The 18,610-nt window shown below is 34.3% G+C and overlaps 1 protein-coding gene across 12 annotated transcripts in view; it reads right to left on the bottom strand.

Annotated features, from left to right (window-relative positions):
* Window positions 1–18,610, bottom strand: part of SENP6 (SUMO specific peptidase 6) — a 117,421-nt gene that overhangs the window by 34,697 nt on the left and 64,114 nt on the right. For 9 of the 12 annotated variants that reach the window (XM_043591845.1, XM_043591844.1, XM_043591846.1 and 6 more), the window contains 4 exons: window positions 18,244–18,389; window positions 11,665–11,962; window positions 5,743–5,975; window positions 2,790–2,960 (listed from right to left, as the gene is read on the bottom strand). In XM_043591845.1, the coding sequence (XP_043447780.1) occupies window positions 2,790–2,960; window positions 5,743–5,975; window positions 11,665–11,962; window positions 18,244–18,389 (848 nt within the window). The remainder of the gene's footprint in view (window positions 1–2,789; window positions 2,961–5,742; window positions 5,976–11,664; window positions 11,963–18,243; window positions 18,390–18,610) is intronic. The other 3 variants (XM_043591854.1, XM_043591855.1, XM_043591853.1) reach the window with 1 other exon arrangement.

Here is an 18,610-nt window from a genome sequence, read left to right as displayed (position 1 = left end):
CCTGTAAATTAAAAGTATTTACTTTTAAATAAAATTGGCACTTCTAGGGGTGTCTGGCTGTCTCAGTTGGTAGAGCATGTGACTCTTTTTTAATTAAAAAAAAATATTTTTATTTATTTTTGAGAGAGAGACAGAGAGAGAGAGAGAGAGAGAGAGAGAGAGAGAGCGAGAGCAAGAGCGAGCAGGGGAGGGGCAGAGAGAGAGGGAGACAGAATCCGAAGCAGGATCCAGGCTCTCAGCCCCGACATGGGGCTCGAACCCACAAACAGTGAGATCATGACCTGAGATGAAGCTGGATGCTTAACCAACTGAGCCACCCAGGCGCCCCGAGCATGTGACTCTTGATCTCAGCGTTTTGAGTTCAAACCCCACAATGGGCATAGACAGATTACTTAAAAGTAAGATAATATAAAGATTTAAAAGTGGAACTTCTACATAGTATCAATTCTTACACTGAATGAAATTAAAGTAATTAAATTATCCAATAATAAATGAGATTTGATAAAATATTTAAAACAATAAAACATTTAAAATCTGTTTCTGAGATTAATGATGACATGGAAGATAAATCACTTCACTATAAAACACAAGGCAGTTATATTCAAGAAGAAAATGTCAAATCATCTTTAATATATTATCTGAAGAAATTACAGATTAATTATCCTTCATTAAAGAATGTTCTTTGGTGGGGCGCCTGGGTGGTGCAGTCGGTTAAGCGTCCGACTTCAGCCAGGTCACGATCTCGCGGTCCGTGAGTTCGAGCCCCACGTCAGGCTCTGGGCTGATGGCTCAGAGCCTGGAGCCTGTTTCTGATTCTGTGTCTCCCTCTCTCTCTGCCCCTCCCCTGTTCATGCTCTGTCTCTCTCTGTCCCAAAAATAAATAAACGTTGAAAAAAAAAAATGTTCTTTGGAAGAATCCCATGGTACAAGGAAAGTTAACACCACAGTTGCAAAATTCCACATTATAAGCACAACTTTTTGGTTGAAATATTTCACTTAAGCATTTAAAGAAAAATTACCTGTGTGAACACATTCTATATTACATATACTGCCTTTTACTTCTTAAAGTAAATCCATGAAGTTAATTTTCTTCACTAAATCATACATACACTAACCTATAATTTTCATATAAAAATTTTTTTCATTCTGATTTTAATGTTATGTAGGTTTTTTTTAAAGGAATCTCTACGCTCAATGTGGGGCTCAAACTCACAACCTCAAGATCAAGAATCGCATGCTCTACTGAGTCAGCCAGGCCCCCAATGCAGTTTTTGATAGCCAGCCTTGGGACCAAATGTGCACCTTTCAACTAAATATCTAAAATGCCAGCAAAGCCTTAATTATCATCGTGTAAAGTTCTGATTAACGGTGTCAATGTGGGAAAAAGCCAGAAAACCTATAGGGTGCCCCTGAGAATTTTTGAGCTATTTTGACTTAGAATGACACTTTTGTTAACTGACAGAAACCAGGAAAGATAATCTGTCCTATGAAGACTTGTAACAAAACACAAATTTCATAAATCCTTGACAACCTTGACATATGTTACAATGTTATTGGGTAATAATGGATTGTCTAGTCTATATATAATTTGCTTTAAATCTCTGGAGTACTTCTAGTTTTTAAATGGTGAGAAGCTGGAGTTTTTTGATTAAAAAATACAAAACAAAACAAAACAAAAAAACCAACCAACCAACCAACCAAGCAACCAACCAAAAAAACGCAGGACGTCTGGGTAGCCCAGTCAGTTAAGTGTCTGACTCTTGATTGTGGCTCAGGTCATGCCCTCACAGTTCCAACCCTGCATTGGGCTCTATGCTAATAGCATAGAGTCGGCTTGTGATTCTCTTCATCCCAATCTCTCTCTCTGCCCCTCCCCCATGTGCACCCCCCCAGTAAAAAAACAAAAATTAAAAATTAAAAAAAAAAAATTTAGGCTTCACATACCGTTTTGCTCTGATAAGAAATCAAGTCCATATATTATTTTCTCCTATACTAACCTATATATATTTTTTCTTTTTGGCCATATTTGGCCATATTGTATCCTGAAACTATGAATCCTAGAAAATAAATAGCTATTACTTACCATAATTTAAATAGCAACAGTATAACTACCTTTTAACTTTCCTTATGTGGCATAATGTGTTTTCTTAAAGACACTACTTTATGTCTAAAGAACAATAATAGGGGACCAGGCTTCAAACAATAGATGAAAACAGACAGTTGGGGACGCCAAGTTAAGCAATAATAAAATAAAAGCTTACAAACTAAGTGTAGTGCTAAATGAAGATTAATTTACAAATAATGTACAGAATACATTAGGAAGAAGAAAAATGATGACTAAGAAAGCTGGTTATATTGTATTAAAATTATATTAAAATTTCAAATGCAAAATAAACATTTGAATTAAATTGGTGTCAGCAGAATAACATGGATGACAAGTAAGATAAAGGAACTACAGAAAGTCCTTTGGGCTTCCTGGACACTGAACTAGTCCAAAAGCACAGTGCCTCTTGTGTGATGACTGTATTCCAATAATCTATTTCTAGGAGTCTTAATGTTGCAAGACATTTTTCTACAGACCCCAAAGCTTTTGGATTCATCTTTCTCTCATTATCATTCTTTAAAATACTCTTTTCATGCACTGAGCTGGCATGAGAATAAAACAGTAACATATTAGTTTTCTAACTCAGTGAGAGTAAGTATCTTCTTATGAAGATACTTAAACTTCATGCATGAATTATATGCATGTATTATAACTGATACAGTAAAAAGCTTAAGAATGTACTTACAATTACAGGTTCTATTAATAGTCGGAAGAGTGTTCCTACTCGTATACTTCGACAGTTTAAAATGACACTGTCAAAGGAACTTTGGCAGCTTAAAGATACAGGATCAACTAAAGTTTCTTGAGACGTCACTTTACGACGTTTTAGAGGTGTGTTGACAATAGAATTACCAAACTGAAAAAGAAAAAAAATGTTTTCACTTTATAAGCAACTAAAAACAAGGTTGAAACTAAGCCGACATATGCAAAGAAGACCCAACATAAAAAACATAATTATCAAAATATTAAAGACTAATTTTACTTCAACAGAGGATGTAAATATTTATTGATTTCATATAACAGAAATCCTTCTTATTTTGTCCAGCTATACTATACTTTACACCTAGTCATTACTTGAAATTACAGTAATAGCATAGCACCAAGAATGTACTTTGGGAAATCAGACTACCTAGGTCCATATCATAGCTATACCACCTTGTAATTATCTGATTTTTAAAACAATAATAACTCCTTTCCTAAAACTCCTTTCCTAAACTAAAATAGATAGAAGAGTATCTATTCAAATGATGTAGAGTATATAAACAGCTGAGCACAACGCTTCATGCACAGTAAAATGCTGGAAAAAAATTAGCTAGTAATAGTGATAGTGGCTGTAATATTTGGATTAAATCAGCAATTCTTTAGAAAACAGATAATTTAGGGGAATGGTTATTTACACTACAAAAAGATTCTTTAACATATTTTAAAATGTACTTGATTTGTTAAAATTTCAGTCACTTCCACATGCAAATTAATCATAATATAAAATACCATTTTAGGAGTATATAATTTAAATGTAACTAAAGTTATGCTAAAAACTTTATTAATAATTATTACAAGAATAAAACATGATCTTGATAGAAAGCAAGAAAAAAACAAAACTACTGCATAGAGACAGGCACTATTCTCCCACTGTCCCTCTAGAAACATTTCCATGATCTATGGTATAGGTAAAAATATGTATTAAAATATTATATATGTATATATACCTATATCTCTACAACTGTGCACGCACACACACACACACACACACACATATTTATTTCTCAACACTGAGTTTTCAGGCTCATTAACAGATTAATCATGAATATTTCCCCAAATTATTAACAGAAACCTACTAAAGAGGTTTAAAAGCTTTTTCAGTTTCAGAATTATTTCTTCAAATAAAATATCATTTAGCTCAATAATAAAATTGGTAATTATAAGAGCTGCTCCAGTTGAATCCAAAGTGGAGAGACTGAGTCTAGAAACGAGTGGTCCACATCTTTCCCAAGGAGCCTCTAAAAGAGCACTGAGAAACTCTTACTATTCACTGTGCCAGTTTGAAAACTGTTCACTCACAAACTCCATCGTATGGAAATCCATTATTTATTTAACTGAACCCTCCTATGCTGGACATGTGAGTTCTTTCTGATCTTACCCCATGACAACACTATTCTCCTCCAAGCATTTTTGCTGCTCAATCATGGTGTGTGTGTGTGTGTGTGTGTGTGTGTGTGTGTGTGTGTATAAACTAATGCCTAATTGCCCTCTAGCATACCTATACCAATTTACACACCCAACACTCCATTTCTCCAACACTAACCAAAATTACAGACTATTATATACTTTAAAAATTTTCAACAATCTGACAGTTAACAAAATGTATTTTAATTTCATTTTCAGTACTTCACTACATTGTAAAAATTCTATTCATTTCCTTTATTCATTTTTCTATGGTTTGCTTCTATAAAGGACCAACTCACACTTTGTCACACAGTTCACTGTTTCCCCCACTCACATCTACCCATCAAATTCAGTTTATGGTATTTTGGTACAGTGTTCTGTACTTTTCATTTAATAATACATATTCATCTCTTTATTTACTATTTTTGCTTGCGCTGAAATACTTGGAAAGGCATTCCCAAGATTATATTAAAAATATTAGTCCATATTTCTTCTATCATCATACTTTATTTTTCCATTTTAACAACCGAGTATGTATTTTTCCATATTTTATCTATACTGATAACAATTCCTAACATTTACACACATACGTAATTTTTTTTTTTTAAAGTTTGTTTTGAGAGAGAGAGAGTATAAGCACATGCACGCAAGCAGGGGACGAGTAGAGACAGAGAGAATCCCAAGCAGGCTCTGCATTGACAGCCCCCAATGGAGGGCTTGATCTCACAAACTGTGAGACCATGACCTGAGCCAAAATGAAGAGTAAGGATGTTTGGAACACCTGGGGAGCTCAAGTCAGTTGAGCGCCCAACTCTTGATGTCAACTTAGGTCATGATTTCAGGGTCATGGGATCGAGCCCCACATCGAGCTCTGCACTCAATGAGGATTCTACTCCGCCTGCTTGGGATTCTCTCTCTCTCTCCCTCTGGCCCTCCCCTGCATTTGTACGTTCTCTCTAAATAAATAAATAAATACACACATACACAAAATATAAAATAACATAAGAGTGGGACAGTTAACCAACTGAGCCACCCAGGCACCCACACACGTTAATTTTTTAACATGTATGTTTTTTATTTTTTTGAAAAGTTCTTCATAAAAAAGAAAATATGCATGTATTTCTGTACCTTGGTATTCCTCCTACCAGCACCATAGAAATCCTAAAAGTCAGTGATATAGCTTCTTCCTGTCCACCAGATTATACAAGAGTATGTGTTTATATTTCACTTGTAAGGTTGGTGTTTTTTCTTCGTTTTGAAATTTTTTACACTTTAAGCTTTTAGTTTAATAGAAATCTCTTTTTGTATGTTTTAATGTTCTTTTAAATAAACTTCCAAGTGGTATTTTAAGCCCCACTTAATAAATAATTCTTTTTCTCCTTAAGATACTGTCAAATTACCCTCCAAAAAAAAATTTACATCCCAAAGGGGAGAGCCAATCTGAGTAGAAGGTCAATAAATGTGAAAAGTACCTGGTCTTTCATTCTTGCTTTTCTTGGCAATGTAACTGTATTTAACTCTGAATCTGCTGGAATGCTTCTTAGTTCATGCTCTACTCTACAGATATTTTCATTTAGTGCTGCTTCTACTTTTCCAGTGGATGGTGCTGGGGAAGAACATGCTGAATCAGCAGGTTGAGGAGATATGCTTTCTCTTCTGTTAGTCCTGTCATTGTCATCATCATCATCATCACTCGACAAAATGACTATAAAGAAAATGTTAAATACTTCAGGTATTTCATTTCTGTCAGTTAATGGGAAATACACCAAATTTGCTTTGGATCTCTTCTAGAACCAAGATTAATAAAAATGAAAGAAGACACAATCCATTCTATCTGATGAAAAGTTAACTTTGAAGATAATTAGAAATGAAGAAAGGATAAGAACTGGCATTTTTTATATAGACTTACAAATATGAAAGTATTCCATAGTCCATTACCATCACCCACACAAGATATACACCCAAGTTACAGCAAAATTTAACCATATGTCATAGATCTATTTCAGAGTTCTAGAAAGTCTCAAGTATAAAGATAACCTGCACAGAAACTGTGCACAAAATAGCATGCATTGTAAATGTGTGTGAAACTCCATGTGACCAAATAATTTTATTTTACATAGGAAATCACTAAAATTGTAATTGGCCCTTAGGAGAACATGAACCAGTGTCAAACTGCTCAGTAAATTCTGTGGAGTAAATGAATGTGGACCTGACAAGACATTAATGAAGGGAATTTGCTCTTTTATCTTCTACATGAGTAGAATAATGATATTGGATCTTAACAAATCCATCTTTGTATCATAATTTCCGCAAGCCACCCACAATGCACTTGAGTCAAATCCTAACCCTTTTATGGTTTATAAATGTATATAATCTGGCCATTGCCTACTTCTTCAACTTTCTCATACTGCTCCATTTCTCCCTCTTTACGCACCAAGCACATCATCCATTTATTTTGTTCCTCAAACATCAAAGTTTGATTTTGTCTGGATTGCAATTCCCCTAACACTTTGCATTTTGGTCATTAAATATTAGCTTTTTGATTCATTACCCAATCTAAAGGAAGCAAATAGTTGGCTTATTCACACAAACTGATATAAATTTTCTGTTGTTTTTTGTTTTCTGTTGTTAGATGTTTACTTGCTCTCTCCCCACTACATATAAACTATGAGATCATTGCCTTGTCCACTGCTATACTCCCAGTCTAAAACTGCCTGGTGAAGAAAACAATTCAAAAGTCATGTGTTGGAAGAACACATAAACTTGAAGAAGCATTTTTCTTTTTTAGAAACCCACATGTAAATGTTTAGTTACTAAAAATATGCCCTAGAGAGGCATCATTCCCATCACCATTTACCTGTCTTTTTTATTTTGTTATCTAGTCTCGGAAGCAAATGCTAAAGCTGGATCTTTTTCAGAACTGTTATTTTATTAACAGAAAATCTAACATGGCAGATTACAAGATCTAAATACATTTATACACATTTGAAAGTTAGGGTTCTGTAACTTACTATTTGCCTCTGTGAAATTAGGGACAAAAATAGTACCTATTGCAAAGGACCTGTTATGAGAACAAATGATTTAATACGTAAAAGATTTGGCACAATGCCTGACATATGTAAGCTTCAAAAAAAGTTCATGAACTGCTTTATTTATGAAAAACCATACAGAAATATATATGAATATATATTAAGGGGGAACTCTACTGTTCTACTGACAATTATTTTTATGGTGCTTAAGGGACATTAAAACATCTATATGCACTTTAAAACTTACTTTAAAGCCCCAAAGCTACAACAGATAGAATTGTACTATATACCTCTTGTTTTAGTAACTTAACTTAAATGCGGATTATGCTCAATGTCACCATAATTTGAAAGGAAATGAGAAGTGTGCAAAGACAACAAACATATACTTAAAAAGCTGGTCTCATAGCTGCTTTCATTCTGTATATAGAATACATCCTATGTAATATATAAGATTCTGCATCAGGGTCTATGATGGACTGAACTGTGTCCCCTCAAAATTCATATGTTAAAGCTCTAACCCTCACTGTGACTGTATTTGGAAATAGAGCTGATAAGAAGGTAATAAAGATTAAATGAGTTCATAAAGGTGAGGCCTTAATCTAATAGGACTGATGTCCTTATAAGAAAAAGAAATGCAGAGATTTCTCTCTCTCTCTCTCTCTCTCTCTCTCTCTCTCTCTGTGTGTGTGGAAGCACAGAAGATGGGCCATGTAAGGACACAGTGAAGAGGCACCTGTCTACAAAGTAATGGCATCTTGATCTTGGACTTCCAGCCTTCAGAACTGTGAGAAAATAAATTTCTGTTGTTTAAACTACTTGGTTTATGGTACTCTGTTAATGGGATAGGGTCTTTGTACTTACATTCCAACCTTATTTCCATACATATCAGCATGTCTTTCTCCTTACTTCGTTTTGGGCTCTATTCAAAAGTTACTTTATCAGAAGTGCCTGTTTTACCACCATTTTAAAATAGCACCCTTCTTCATCTTGACATCTAACAATTAGCACTCTCTATTCCCTGGACCTGCTTCACTTTTCTATACAGAATTTATCACCACTACTTCAGACACTGTACATTTTATTATTTGACCACCCAAGACATAAGAGAAGTTTCATGAAAATAAACTATTTTAATAGGAACACGAATTTAAGAATAATTAACTATACAAGGAAAACAAGACTTTGAACCAGAAAAATCTGTTTTTTAGAGTCTAAACTCCAACAGTCCTTATGTATATAATAATATTGAGAATTTAATCTTCTTAATCATGGGTTGCCTCATTAATAAAATGGGATATATCTGTACCTACCTCACATGTTATGATAATTTTTACAATAAACTAAACTTGGTTAGTGTATATACCTTTACCACACAGTAAGGCATGTAAGCATTCAATAAATGATATTTTTTATTACTAGTATAAAATGTCCTTAAAACATACTTTTCCATGGACTTTAATAGAAAATACTTAGTCTTCAATTGTTTTGTTTGTTCATTTTTTGAGCAAGGAAGGGGAACAAATTTATGTCTTACAGTTTTAATGCATGGTTGATATGGTCCTAGGTTAAGTTCTGAATAGTAAACTACTCAAGCCACTTCAAAACCACATGAATTTATTGTTTTTTAACTTAATCACATTAGCCTTAAGTTCCAGTTCTCTCATCCTAGAAACTTCATCAGGATGGTATAGCATTTGGCTCAGTAATAGTACCCAGTAACTAATAAGTAAGTTTTCTTCATATCTAACCATAAAAATGTAAAACCTTCACTATTAGGAAAGATTTAAATTATTTTAACAATATTTAGTATCACACTGATAAAACACTAAAATGTATTGTAAAATATTCATCAAATACTAACATCATCATAGTATCATAACAGATGTGTTTGTTGGCTGATACCTATCACAGTTATAATTTTTTTAGTAGTTCTTTTTGAAAAATAAGGTAATGCACTGTTATGAGCTAAGGTTTGCTTTTTTTTTTTTAAGTTTATTTATTTAAGTAATTTCTTTACCCATTGTGGGGCTTGAACTCATGACCCCAAAATCAAGAGTTGCATGCTCTCCCAACTGAGCCAGGTAGGGGCCGCTGAGCTAAGGTTTTTCTATTGAACTGAATTAAAATAGAACTTGACATATTTCTCAGATTAAAATTTTTTTTTATTTTTAGGGGCACCTGGGTGGCTCAGTCGGTTAAGTGTCTGACTTTGGCTCAAGTAATGATTTTGTAATTCGTGAGTTCGAGCCCCACGTCAGGCTCTGTGCTCATAGCTCAGAGCCTGGAGCCTGCTTCAGATTCTGTATCTCCCTCTCTCTCTCTTCCCCTCCCCCACTCACGTTCCCGTGTGCTCTTTCTCTCAAAAATAAATAAACATTAAAAAAAGTAAAATCTACTTTAAGAAAAAGATTTTTATGTCACCCCCTTTCATTTACCAGTTTTCAGAGTAATGATTTGGAACCTAAGCAACCTCCAAAGGTAACCAACTGGGCGCTTTTTTTCTTTTGGGGGAGTAGGGAGATGATATCATTGCGAGCTAAAAAAAAAAAAAAAATTTTAATATATTTGGCATATTTCAATAAATAGCAGTTATGAAACCTTTTGTGACTCATACAGTCCCATTACTGGTCAGTAGGAGCCCTTTCATTTTAGCTCCTGTGTCTTTTGACATGTCCATAGTAGTTTTTGACTGCTTCCATGCTTCCTGATATGAGTAAATCATCTAGATTTATCTCATACACTCCTGCTCCAGACCTGGAGTCAGCCATTTCTCTGAGGAGTTCTACTTATTTTTAGTGAGAAGTAGTATTCAAAAACACAAATATGGGAAATAGAATTGTTCACTTCTATCTAAGAGAATATATATAATAATTTCATGCCAGTCTCTCCAATCCAAGTTTAAAATTATGGGATTGTTACTTCTTTGACTTTACTTTTGAATTCCTTTGCTCTAACACTGAAAATCTTGGATTCTGGAGATAATAATAAAATTGCTTATTTGTTTTATCGATATATGTGTTTAAAAATAACAATACAAAAAATAGCAATACCAATATTATTAACAGTATTACTGAATGCACTTAGAATTTCTTTGCAATTCTGTTTGACCTTAAAATATATCACATTAGGAATGCATAGCCACAGTATTATTTTAATTTAAATTCATTGGAAATAATTCTTCTGTGTGTTCAAGCCACCAACCAGATATATAATTAGGTTCATTAGTTTCATCTTGGTTTTGATTTTTTTAAATTTCCTATTTAATTTTGCTTTATAATCATGTAAAACATTTACATGGTTCTCAAGTCAAATCTACAAAAAAGGTATGTTTGGAGATATCCGGCATCTATCCCTAATTCCTACACTGTTTCCTCCCTTCTAATCAATTATTTTTAAAATTAGTTTTTAGTGTATCTTTCTTTTAAAAAAAAATCCCCTATATTCATTCTCCCACCTTCACAAACAAAGGGTAGCACATTATCTACTGTGATCTGTACTTTGCTTTATTCATGTTATTAAAGATCTTAAAACTTACTCTATAGAATATTAAATGAGATCTTTCTCTCCTCTTACAACTATGTACACTATAGTTTATTCAACTACTCCCTGTTTCTAATCTTTGCTACTTATTACAAACAGTATTGCATTTCATATACACACATATATCTAAAGGTAAGAAAAAGACTTAGGGGAAAATGGGGTGCCTGGGTGGTTCAGTTGGTTGAGCGTCTGACTCCTGGTTTCAGCTCAGGTCACGATCTCACACTTCAAGGGTTTGAGCCTCATGTCAGGCTCCATGCTGACCGTGTGGGGCCTGCTTGGGATTCTCCCTCTCTGCCCTACTCCGCTCCTTCTCACTCTCCTTCTCAAAATAAATAAATAAACTTAAAAAAAAAAGATTTAAGGGAAGAGTAAATGTGGTAAGAGAACTAATTTTCATTGAGTTCTTTCTACATGTCAAACACTTTATTTACTGGGCTATGGTAGGCACTTTATATGTTACTTCATTTACTTCCTCAAAAACCCTATCAGGCAGAAAATAATCCATTTACAAATCAGAGAGATTAAATGAACTGGACCAAAGTTAGAAAGTTGGGCATAACTGGCACTTGACCTAAGACCGGGGTCAAGGTCTGTGCTCCCCCCACCTCCCCACTATTTAAGATGGATGGGGTGAAAACAAAGTCAGTTATTATTTTCCAACTACATGGACAGTTTTAATCATCTACCCAAAGAACATGTTATATAACTGACACAAATACCTATTAAAACTATACTTCTCAGATATGCTCATGCTCACATTAAAAACATATGTAAAAAATACTGGATTGATATAAATAATACTAAAGGGAGTAAAATACTTACTTGGATCATTTAGGTCTGACAGGCTTGTTTTCCTTTCTTTCAGGTTTGTGAGTTTGGCTACTTTTGCCCTAGGTAAAATGACTTTCCCATTAGTCTGCAAATAATTCTGTCTACTATCATCACAATTCACAATAATATCAACTGGAATCTTTCCCAGACTGTTGCCATAAAACTTCTTGGATGATAATGCTGTGTTTTGTGACTTCTGTCCTCCAGAATTCTGATGAATTGATGTTCTTAATAATGGTCCAGTAGATTCACTCAAAGTTATAGCTTGTCTGCAATTTCTTTGCACATCCTTAGGAAAAAGAATACCACAACTTTGGCATTTTGTCTGATTTTCCTTTTCTTTTCCACATTTTGGACAATACCCACACTGGTTAGAAACCTTAAGTTCCAAAAGAATAAAAAAATCAAAAGACTTTGGCATTTTTATTTCAACATTATGGAATAAAAAATAAGATTTCAAAATTAAGTCTCTCACTCCACATCATCATCACCATGGCTGCCAAAAAATCCTGAATACATCATGTTACTTGGGATTTAGCATCAGGATGCTGGAAGCAATTTTCGGGACCATCTAATCCAGCAATCCTTATGTTGGACCATGTACACTACTGAAGGGCTATATAAAGATTTTCTACGGCATACAGAACGTAAATAATCTTAAGGGAATCAACATCTAAAATTCTCAATTTCCACATATCATTCCAAAACCTGACTTGATTATGCCTCTGATGTCAAGCTATCTCCTGCCAGAATTGTTCTCCTACTTAAAAAAACAAAACACTTCCATTTGAAATATTACAATGGTGCATTGCTCTGGAGTATAAAAGCCACCAAACCAAACCAAAGGATAATTTAAATGTTGGAAAAAAGAATCAATTTTAAACACTGGTTAACAAAAACTTTTACAAGACAACTGATTTCTAAGACAGTGCTTCAAAAATATTTTAAGGAAGGCCTAGTGTAGGTTACAATTGTGAGATTATTAAAAATGTTTCTTGACAGTAGAGCTTCCTGTGATTTGGGGCATATAATTTAGAAGAAGTTTAAGGATTATTTTCATACTCATGTACTTATTTATGTGAAAAAGGTTCTTTAGCACTTAGATCTTTAAGAAGCAAAAATATGAATAGATGTTGAATTGTCTCACTATGCCCAGCATAATATTTATTCATAGACACAGGAAGTAGTTGAAAAAAACAATCAGTATCTCTAATTAAAACATGCATTTCCAATAATTTTATGTCAAATAACTTATCAAACTTTATAACATATAGTTTTAATCAAGTGTGCTATTAATAACAGAAATAACTCAATCAAAAATAAATTTAACACTTTGAGTCTTATATAATAGGAAATAAGTGGATAAATACTTCTGACAGTGAAATAATAGAAAGAAATAGTAATTAGCAAGTGTTATAGTATTTGGATGTTACCAGATCCATGTATGAGGAGAGTGATTTAACCACTCTCTATTTTAAAATGTTACTCTTTTGGGGCACCAACTGGCTCAGTCAGTTGGGCATCTGATTTTGGTTTCGGCTCAGGTCATGATCTTACAGTTTGTAGGTTCGAGCCCCACAGTGGGCTCTGTGCTGGCAGCATGGAGCCTGTTTGGAATCCTCTCTCTCCCTCTCTGCCCCTTCCCAGCTTGCGTTTTCTCTCTCTCAAAAATAATAAAATAAAATGTTACTCTTTTCACTGTGTCAACTATTACATCCTATGTAACCATTTAATCTTGAAACAAAAAATGTTCAATGTCAACTTAAAAATATGTAAGAGAATGTATAGTTGTTTAAAATTTTTAAAATCTTTTAGGTGACAGAAGTCATCAAGTAGTTGTAGGAGGAACACGTTGTATAAACATAAATTTCAAAATTCACTGAGCTAAAAGCTTAAGTTCTGGACACCTTATTCTATGTACATTTATACCTTAAATACACTTAGGAAATTGTCTAAAGACCACTGGTCTAGTCTTATCTTCTTGTTTTAAACAAGGGAAAACTGACAAAAACTGTTTCCCTTGTCTTACATGACTCACAACAGAGCCATTCTATGAAACCATGTTATCTATTCAACGATCTACCCCAGATAACAACAAAGAATGAAACCAAGCTTCAACCAAGGCAAAGCTGAACTTAGAACATTGTTCACTATCACAGCATATGTAGATTATAAAAAAAAAAAAAAAAAAAAAGAACATGTCTCTTTCTCTGCCAATACATAGCAGAATTCTGTTATACTATTTGTAGAGTCTAGGTATAAGGAATTTTTTTCTCATAGCACTTGTGATAGTGCCCTGTGTATTTAGGATGTATAGTTAACAGGTGAACTATGCAAATAACTCGTTAGACACAAACATGGGACAGATTTTCTACCTCTCGAATTTTAGCCTATTGTCAATAAGGGAAAGAAATACTAGTATAGTTAACCCTTGAACAACACAGGTTTGAACAGCATAGGTCCACTTACATGACAATATTTTTTGATAAATACAGTACTGTAAATGTATTTTATCTTCCTTATTATTTTCTCAACATGTACTTTTCTCTAGCTTACCTTATAGTAAGAATACAGTATACAGAGGCACCTGGGTGGCTCAGTTGGTTAAGCGTCTGACCTCAGCTCAGGTCATGATCTCATGGTTTGTGGGTTCAAACCCTACATAAGGCTCTGTGCTGACAGCTCAGAGCCTGGAGCCTGCTTTGGATTGTTTCCCTCTCTCTCTACCCTTACTCCACTAGTGCTTTCTCTCTCTCAAAAATAAATAAACATTAAAAAAAATACACTATATAATACATAACATGCAAAGTATGTGACAATCAACTGTGTTGTTGGTAAGGCTTCTAGACAACAGTTAAGTTAATTAAATGAAGTAAATAAATGAATAAAATTCTGGAAGAGTTAAAAGTTAATATGCAGATTTTCAATTGTGCAGGGATCAGCACTTCTAACTCCTGTGTTGTTCAAGGGTCAACTGTACATTTAAATGAAATAATGCAATTGTTCCCTAATGGACTTCAAATGGTTGGCCATGTCACAATGCACCTAAAAGGGAAACTCAAACAAAACAGCAGTGCCCATCTATGCATACCACACTGTGATAAAATACCTAATCATCTCAGAAAAATCTAAACCCCACTCTTTTCATAGTAAGCAAAGAAATACTTCCATTTCTACATAGGTTTACAAAATATCCTGGTGAACCCCAAAAAAGTTTAAAGATATTAATTTATGTGGAAAACCGAGCCCCATCTGTTGTAGTGGGAATCAACTACATATAAGCTAACCCTGTCTTTTAAGAATCTGACACCAGAGGCACCTGGGTGGCTCAGTTGATTAAGTGTCTCACTTTTAATTTAGCTCAAGTCATGATCTCATGGTTTATGAGTTCAAGCCCTGCATTGGGCTCCATGCTGACAGTGCAGAGCCTGCTTGGGATTCTTTCTCTCCCCCTTTCTCTCTGCTCCCACCGACAGTGTGCACACTTGTGTTCTCTCTTTCTCTCTCATAATAAACACATAAACGTAAAAAAAATCTGACTCCAATTTTTCATTGCCTATAACAAAGATAAATAGTACATATTTCAATGGGAAGAACCCCATGAAAAGGTAATACTCCCACATATTTCCTTTTATAAGTTGATACTAAACACAGAAAGCACATAGTATTCCAATTTCTGATATTAAAATGCAGAATGTACTATACTGTAAACTATTATCATATGCCTTCCATCAGCTAAGAAACACATACCTTGGAACTATTTGCAACAAAAACAAAATGCATGTTAGCTGAACCAAATATAGTATTAAATTTTCCATGATAAAAACTACAGATTCAGAACTGTATCAACCTAACAATCTAAACACTATAATCTCAACACTGCTCAATTACTTTTAGTAAAGTGTGTATGAAGTTATATATTTCCATAATAATTTCATGTTAGATAAAATTTATTTTGGAAAACAAAGACTAATTAAAGTCTCACTTTCCCCCTCTTGGTAGGTAGACTATTACAAAATAAAATAAATCCTAGTCAGTAACACATACTATCTGCCAGACTCTATAGATAAATAATAACTAAGTAAGCTTAATAAGAATGAACCTGTCTCTGATGAGACACCAATGGATGTCATTTTTAGTAAATATCCTTAAGATGTATAATCTCATTAAATATCAAAGACTGTGTTTCCTTGTAAACAGTACATAGTGTAGCATTTCACAAGCTACATGTGGGGAAAAAAACCACTAATCTTGTTTAAGAATTAAAAATTACATAAGGGTGGCTAGAATCTATTCTTTATGTTCACTAAGAACAGAGTAAGAACAACTGGAATGCAGTAAAGAGTAAAAGAAAGATTTATTTTAAATGTTAAAAAATTCTGAGGTTTTCAGCTGGCATGCTTAGGGGAGAGAAGGACAGTGTGTCCTTTCTGCTTCTTTACCTGGATCAAGCAGTGGGCCAGGCCGCGGGGAAATGCCAGTATGGGCTAGGCCAACCTTAGGCTGGCACTCCAGGAGAATGATCAGATAAAAAGCAACTGAACCAATAAGTAAATGATGGGAGTCAGGCTTCTCAGTCAGAGAAGGAAGTTACAAATATGCAAAGTGGGAAAGGCTAAGATAAACACTGTGGTATTAGACCAGAACGGGAACTATCAGTGTGAATGCATGCATTTTAACATGTATTAAATATTAACACATAAACACACATATATTTGCTAGTTTTGCCCACTGAGAGGGCCTCTACACATGATACCAATTAGCAATAAGCATAACTAATGCCCAAATATAGTCCCGCCACTTATAGGAACAATGGCCCTTGGAGAAATACATAACTCTAGAGCTGAGACAGAGAAGATACAAAGAAGTCTAGACCATCTGGTTACATCAAAACTTAAGGAAGTATTCAAAGAATGATGTGGTTATGGCAAAAAGAAAGAGGAGCCAGCTTAAAGAACTTCCTGGGGGCCAAGACTGGGACAATCTGAGCATCAAAATAATGACAGTGACAGAGTATAATTTTTTTGAGTAAGAATCCATGTTGTGTCTACTATACTTCCAAAAAAAGAAAAGATCTATGTATTGAGCTGTATAAAGAAATAAGTAAATATAAGGAAAATTTCTACCTTAGAGTGTTACATCCTTTTATTATACTTTATATACACTCTACCTTACAGCAGCTCATCTTATTAATAAATAATACCTACTAATAACTTTAAGGTGGACAAATATAGGAAAGTACATCTTAAGATAAATGTTATAATGTGAAAATTGTATACATTCTGATATGATGCAATGATGAGATTATAGAATCACTTGAGAGGATTCTTTAAAAATGCATAAATTGCGCTCGCTTCGGCAGCACATATACTAAAAATGCATAAATCATGAAGAAACATACTCCTCACAAATATCAACTTAATGAAAGACAAGGAAGGACTAAGAATTATTCCAGATTAAAGAAGACTAAAGATTACAACAATGAAATATAACACAATCCTGAATTTGATCCCGTTCCAGTGAAGGAAATTAATTAGGTGAAATGTGAATGGAGTTGGTGGATTAGACAATAATTTTGGATCTATGTTAATTATAAAATTTTGACAAGCATACTCTGGTTTTATAGGAACATGCCCCATTCTCTGCCCCCTCCCCTGCCTTTTCTAAGGAAACGTGCACTAAAACATTAAAGTAATAAATAGGCATCATATTTGTTACTTATACTCAAATGGTGCAGAAACACACACATATACAGAGGGAAGGTAGAAGGGAGGGAGATCAATATTTCAAATGTGGAAAACTGAGGAATCTAATAGAAGTGTATGTAAGCTGTTTTATTATTTCTTCAACTTTTTGAAAATTTAAAATAATTTCAAAATATTTCTGGTTGAGAGCTATTATTTGGAGTATGTTGCAGGAAGGCACTGATAAATTCTTTCCAGATATATGTGTTTTACATTTTGGATAATGAAAAAAATGACATAGTGAAGGCAGAAAAGTCTGCTTAAAAAACTTTCTAGGAGAGGCTCCTAAGCAGCTCAGTCACTTAACCATCTGACTTCGGCTCAGGTCATGATCTCATGGTTTGTGGGTTCGAGCCCTGCATCTGACTCTGTGCTGACAGCTCAGAGCCTGGAGCCTGTTTCAGATTCTGTGTCTCCCTCTCTCTCTGCCCCTCCCCTGCTCATACTCTCTCTTGGAAATAAATACACATTAAAAAAATTTTTTTTCTAGGGACTCTTGGGCAGCTCAGTAGGTTAAGCGTTCAACTCTCAATTTCGTCTCAGATCGGTCAAGATCTCATGGTTCGTGGGACTGAGCCCCACACTGGGCTCCATGCTGACAGTGTGGAGCCTGCTTGGGATTCTCTCTCTTCTTCTCTTTCTTTGCTCCTCCCCCACTCAACACTCGCTCTCTCTCAAAATAAATAAACATTAAAAAAAAAAAACTTTTCTATGTCTCTTCTAGTGCTATAAGGAAAGATCCCCTAGAATTTAGTAAGTATTAAATGTTATACTGATAAAAATACCAACTAATTGATTAGCAACAAAGAAGAATTTCTCTACCCACCTCTATATCAGTTAAACATTTTTTTGAAGCAGGAGACAGAGGAGATAGAGACTGATATGTGCTACTATGACGTTTCTGTGGTACTTTCCTTTTAATTTCAGACTCCAGATGTGATTCTGACTCTTCAATTTTCTTTGTTACACGATCTAAAGGAAGGAGAAAAAAAACCAAATGTACTGAAATTAAATCTTATAAATTCCTCATGACTTTTGCTATAAACAATACTAATTTATATTATCAAATTATTATAGTTTGATTAAAATAAATTAATGTTTCAAAATGTACAACAAAGAGTAAGCAAAACTTGGGAGCAGGGGAAGATGGCTAAGAGGATCCTGAGCTCACCTCCTTCCTCAGGCACCAAGGC

The sequence above is a fragment of the Prionailurus bengalensis genome, chromosome B2 (genome assembly GCF_016509475.1).
Source record: "Prionailurus bengalensis isolate Pbe53 chromosome B2, Fcat_Pben_1.1_paternal_pri, whole genome shotgun sequence".
NCBI lineage: Eukaryota > Metazoa > Chordata > Mammalia > Carnivora > Felidae > Prionailurus > Prionailurus bengalensis.
This window is presented reverse-complemented; position numbering and strand designations above follow the sequence as displayed.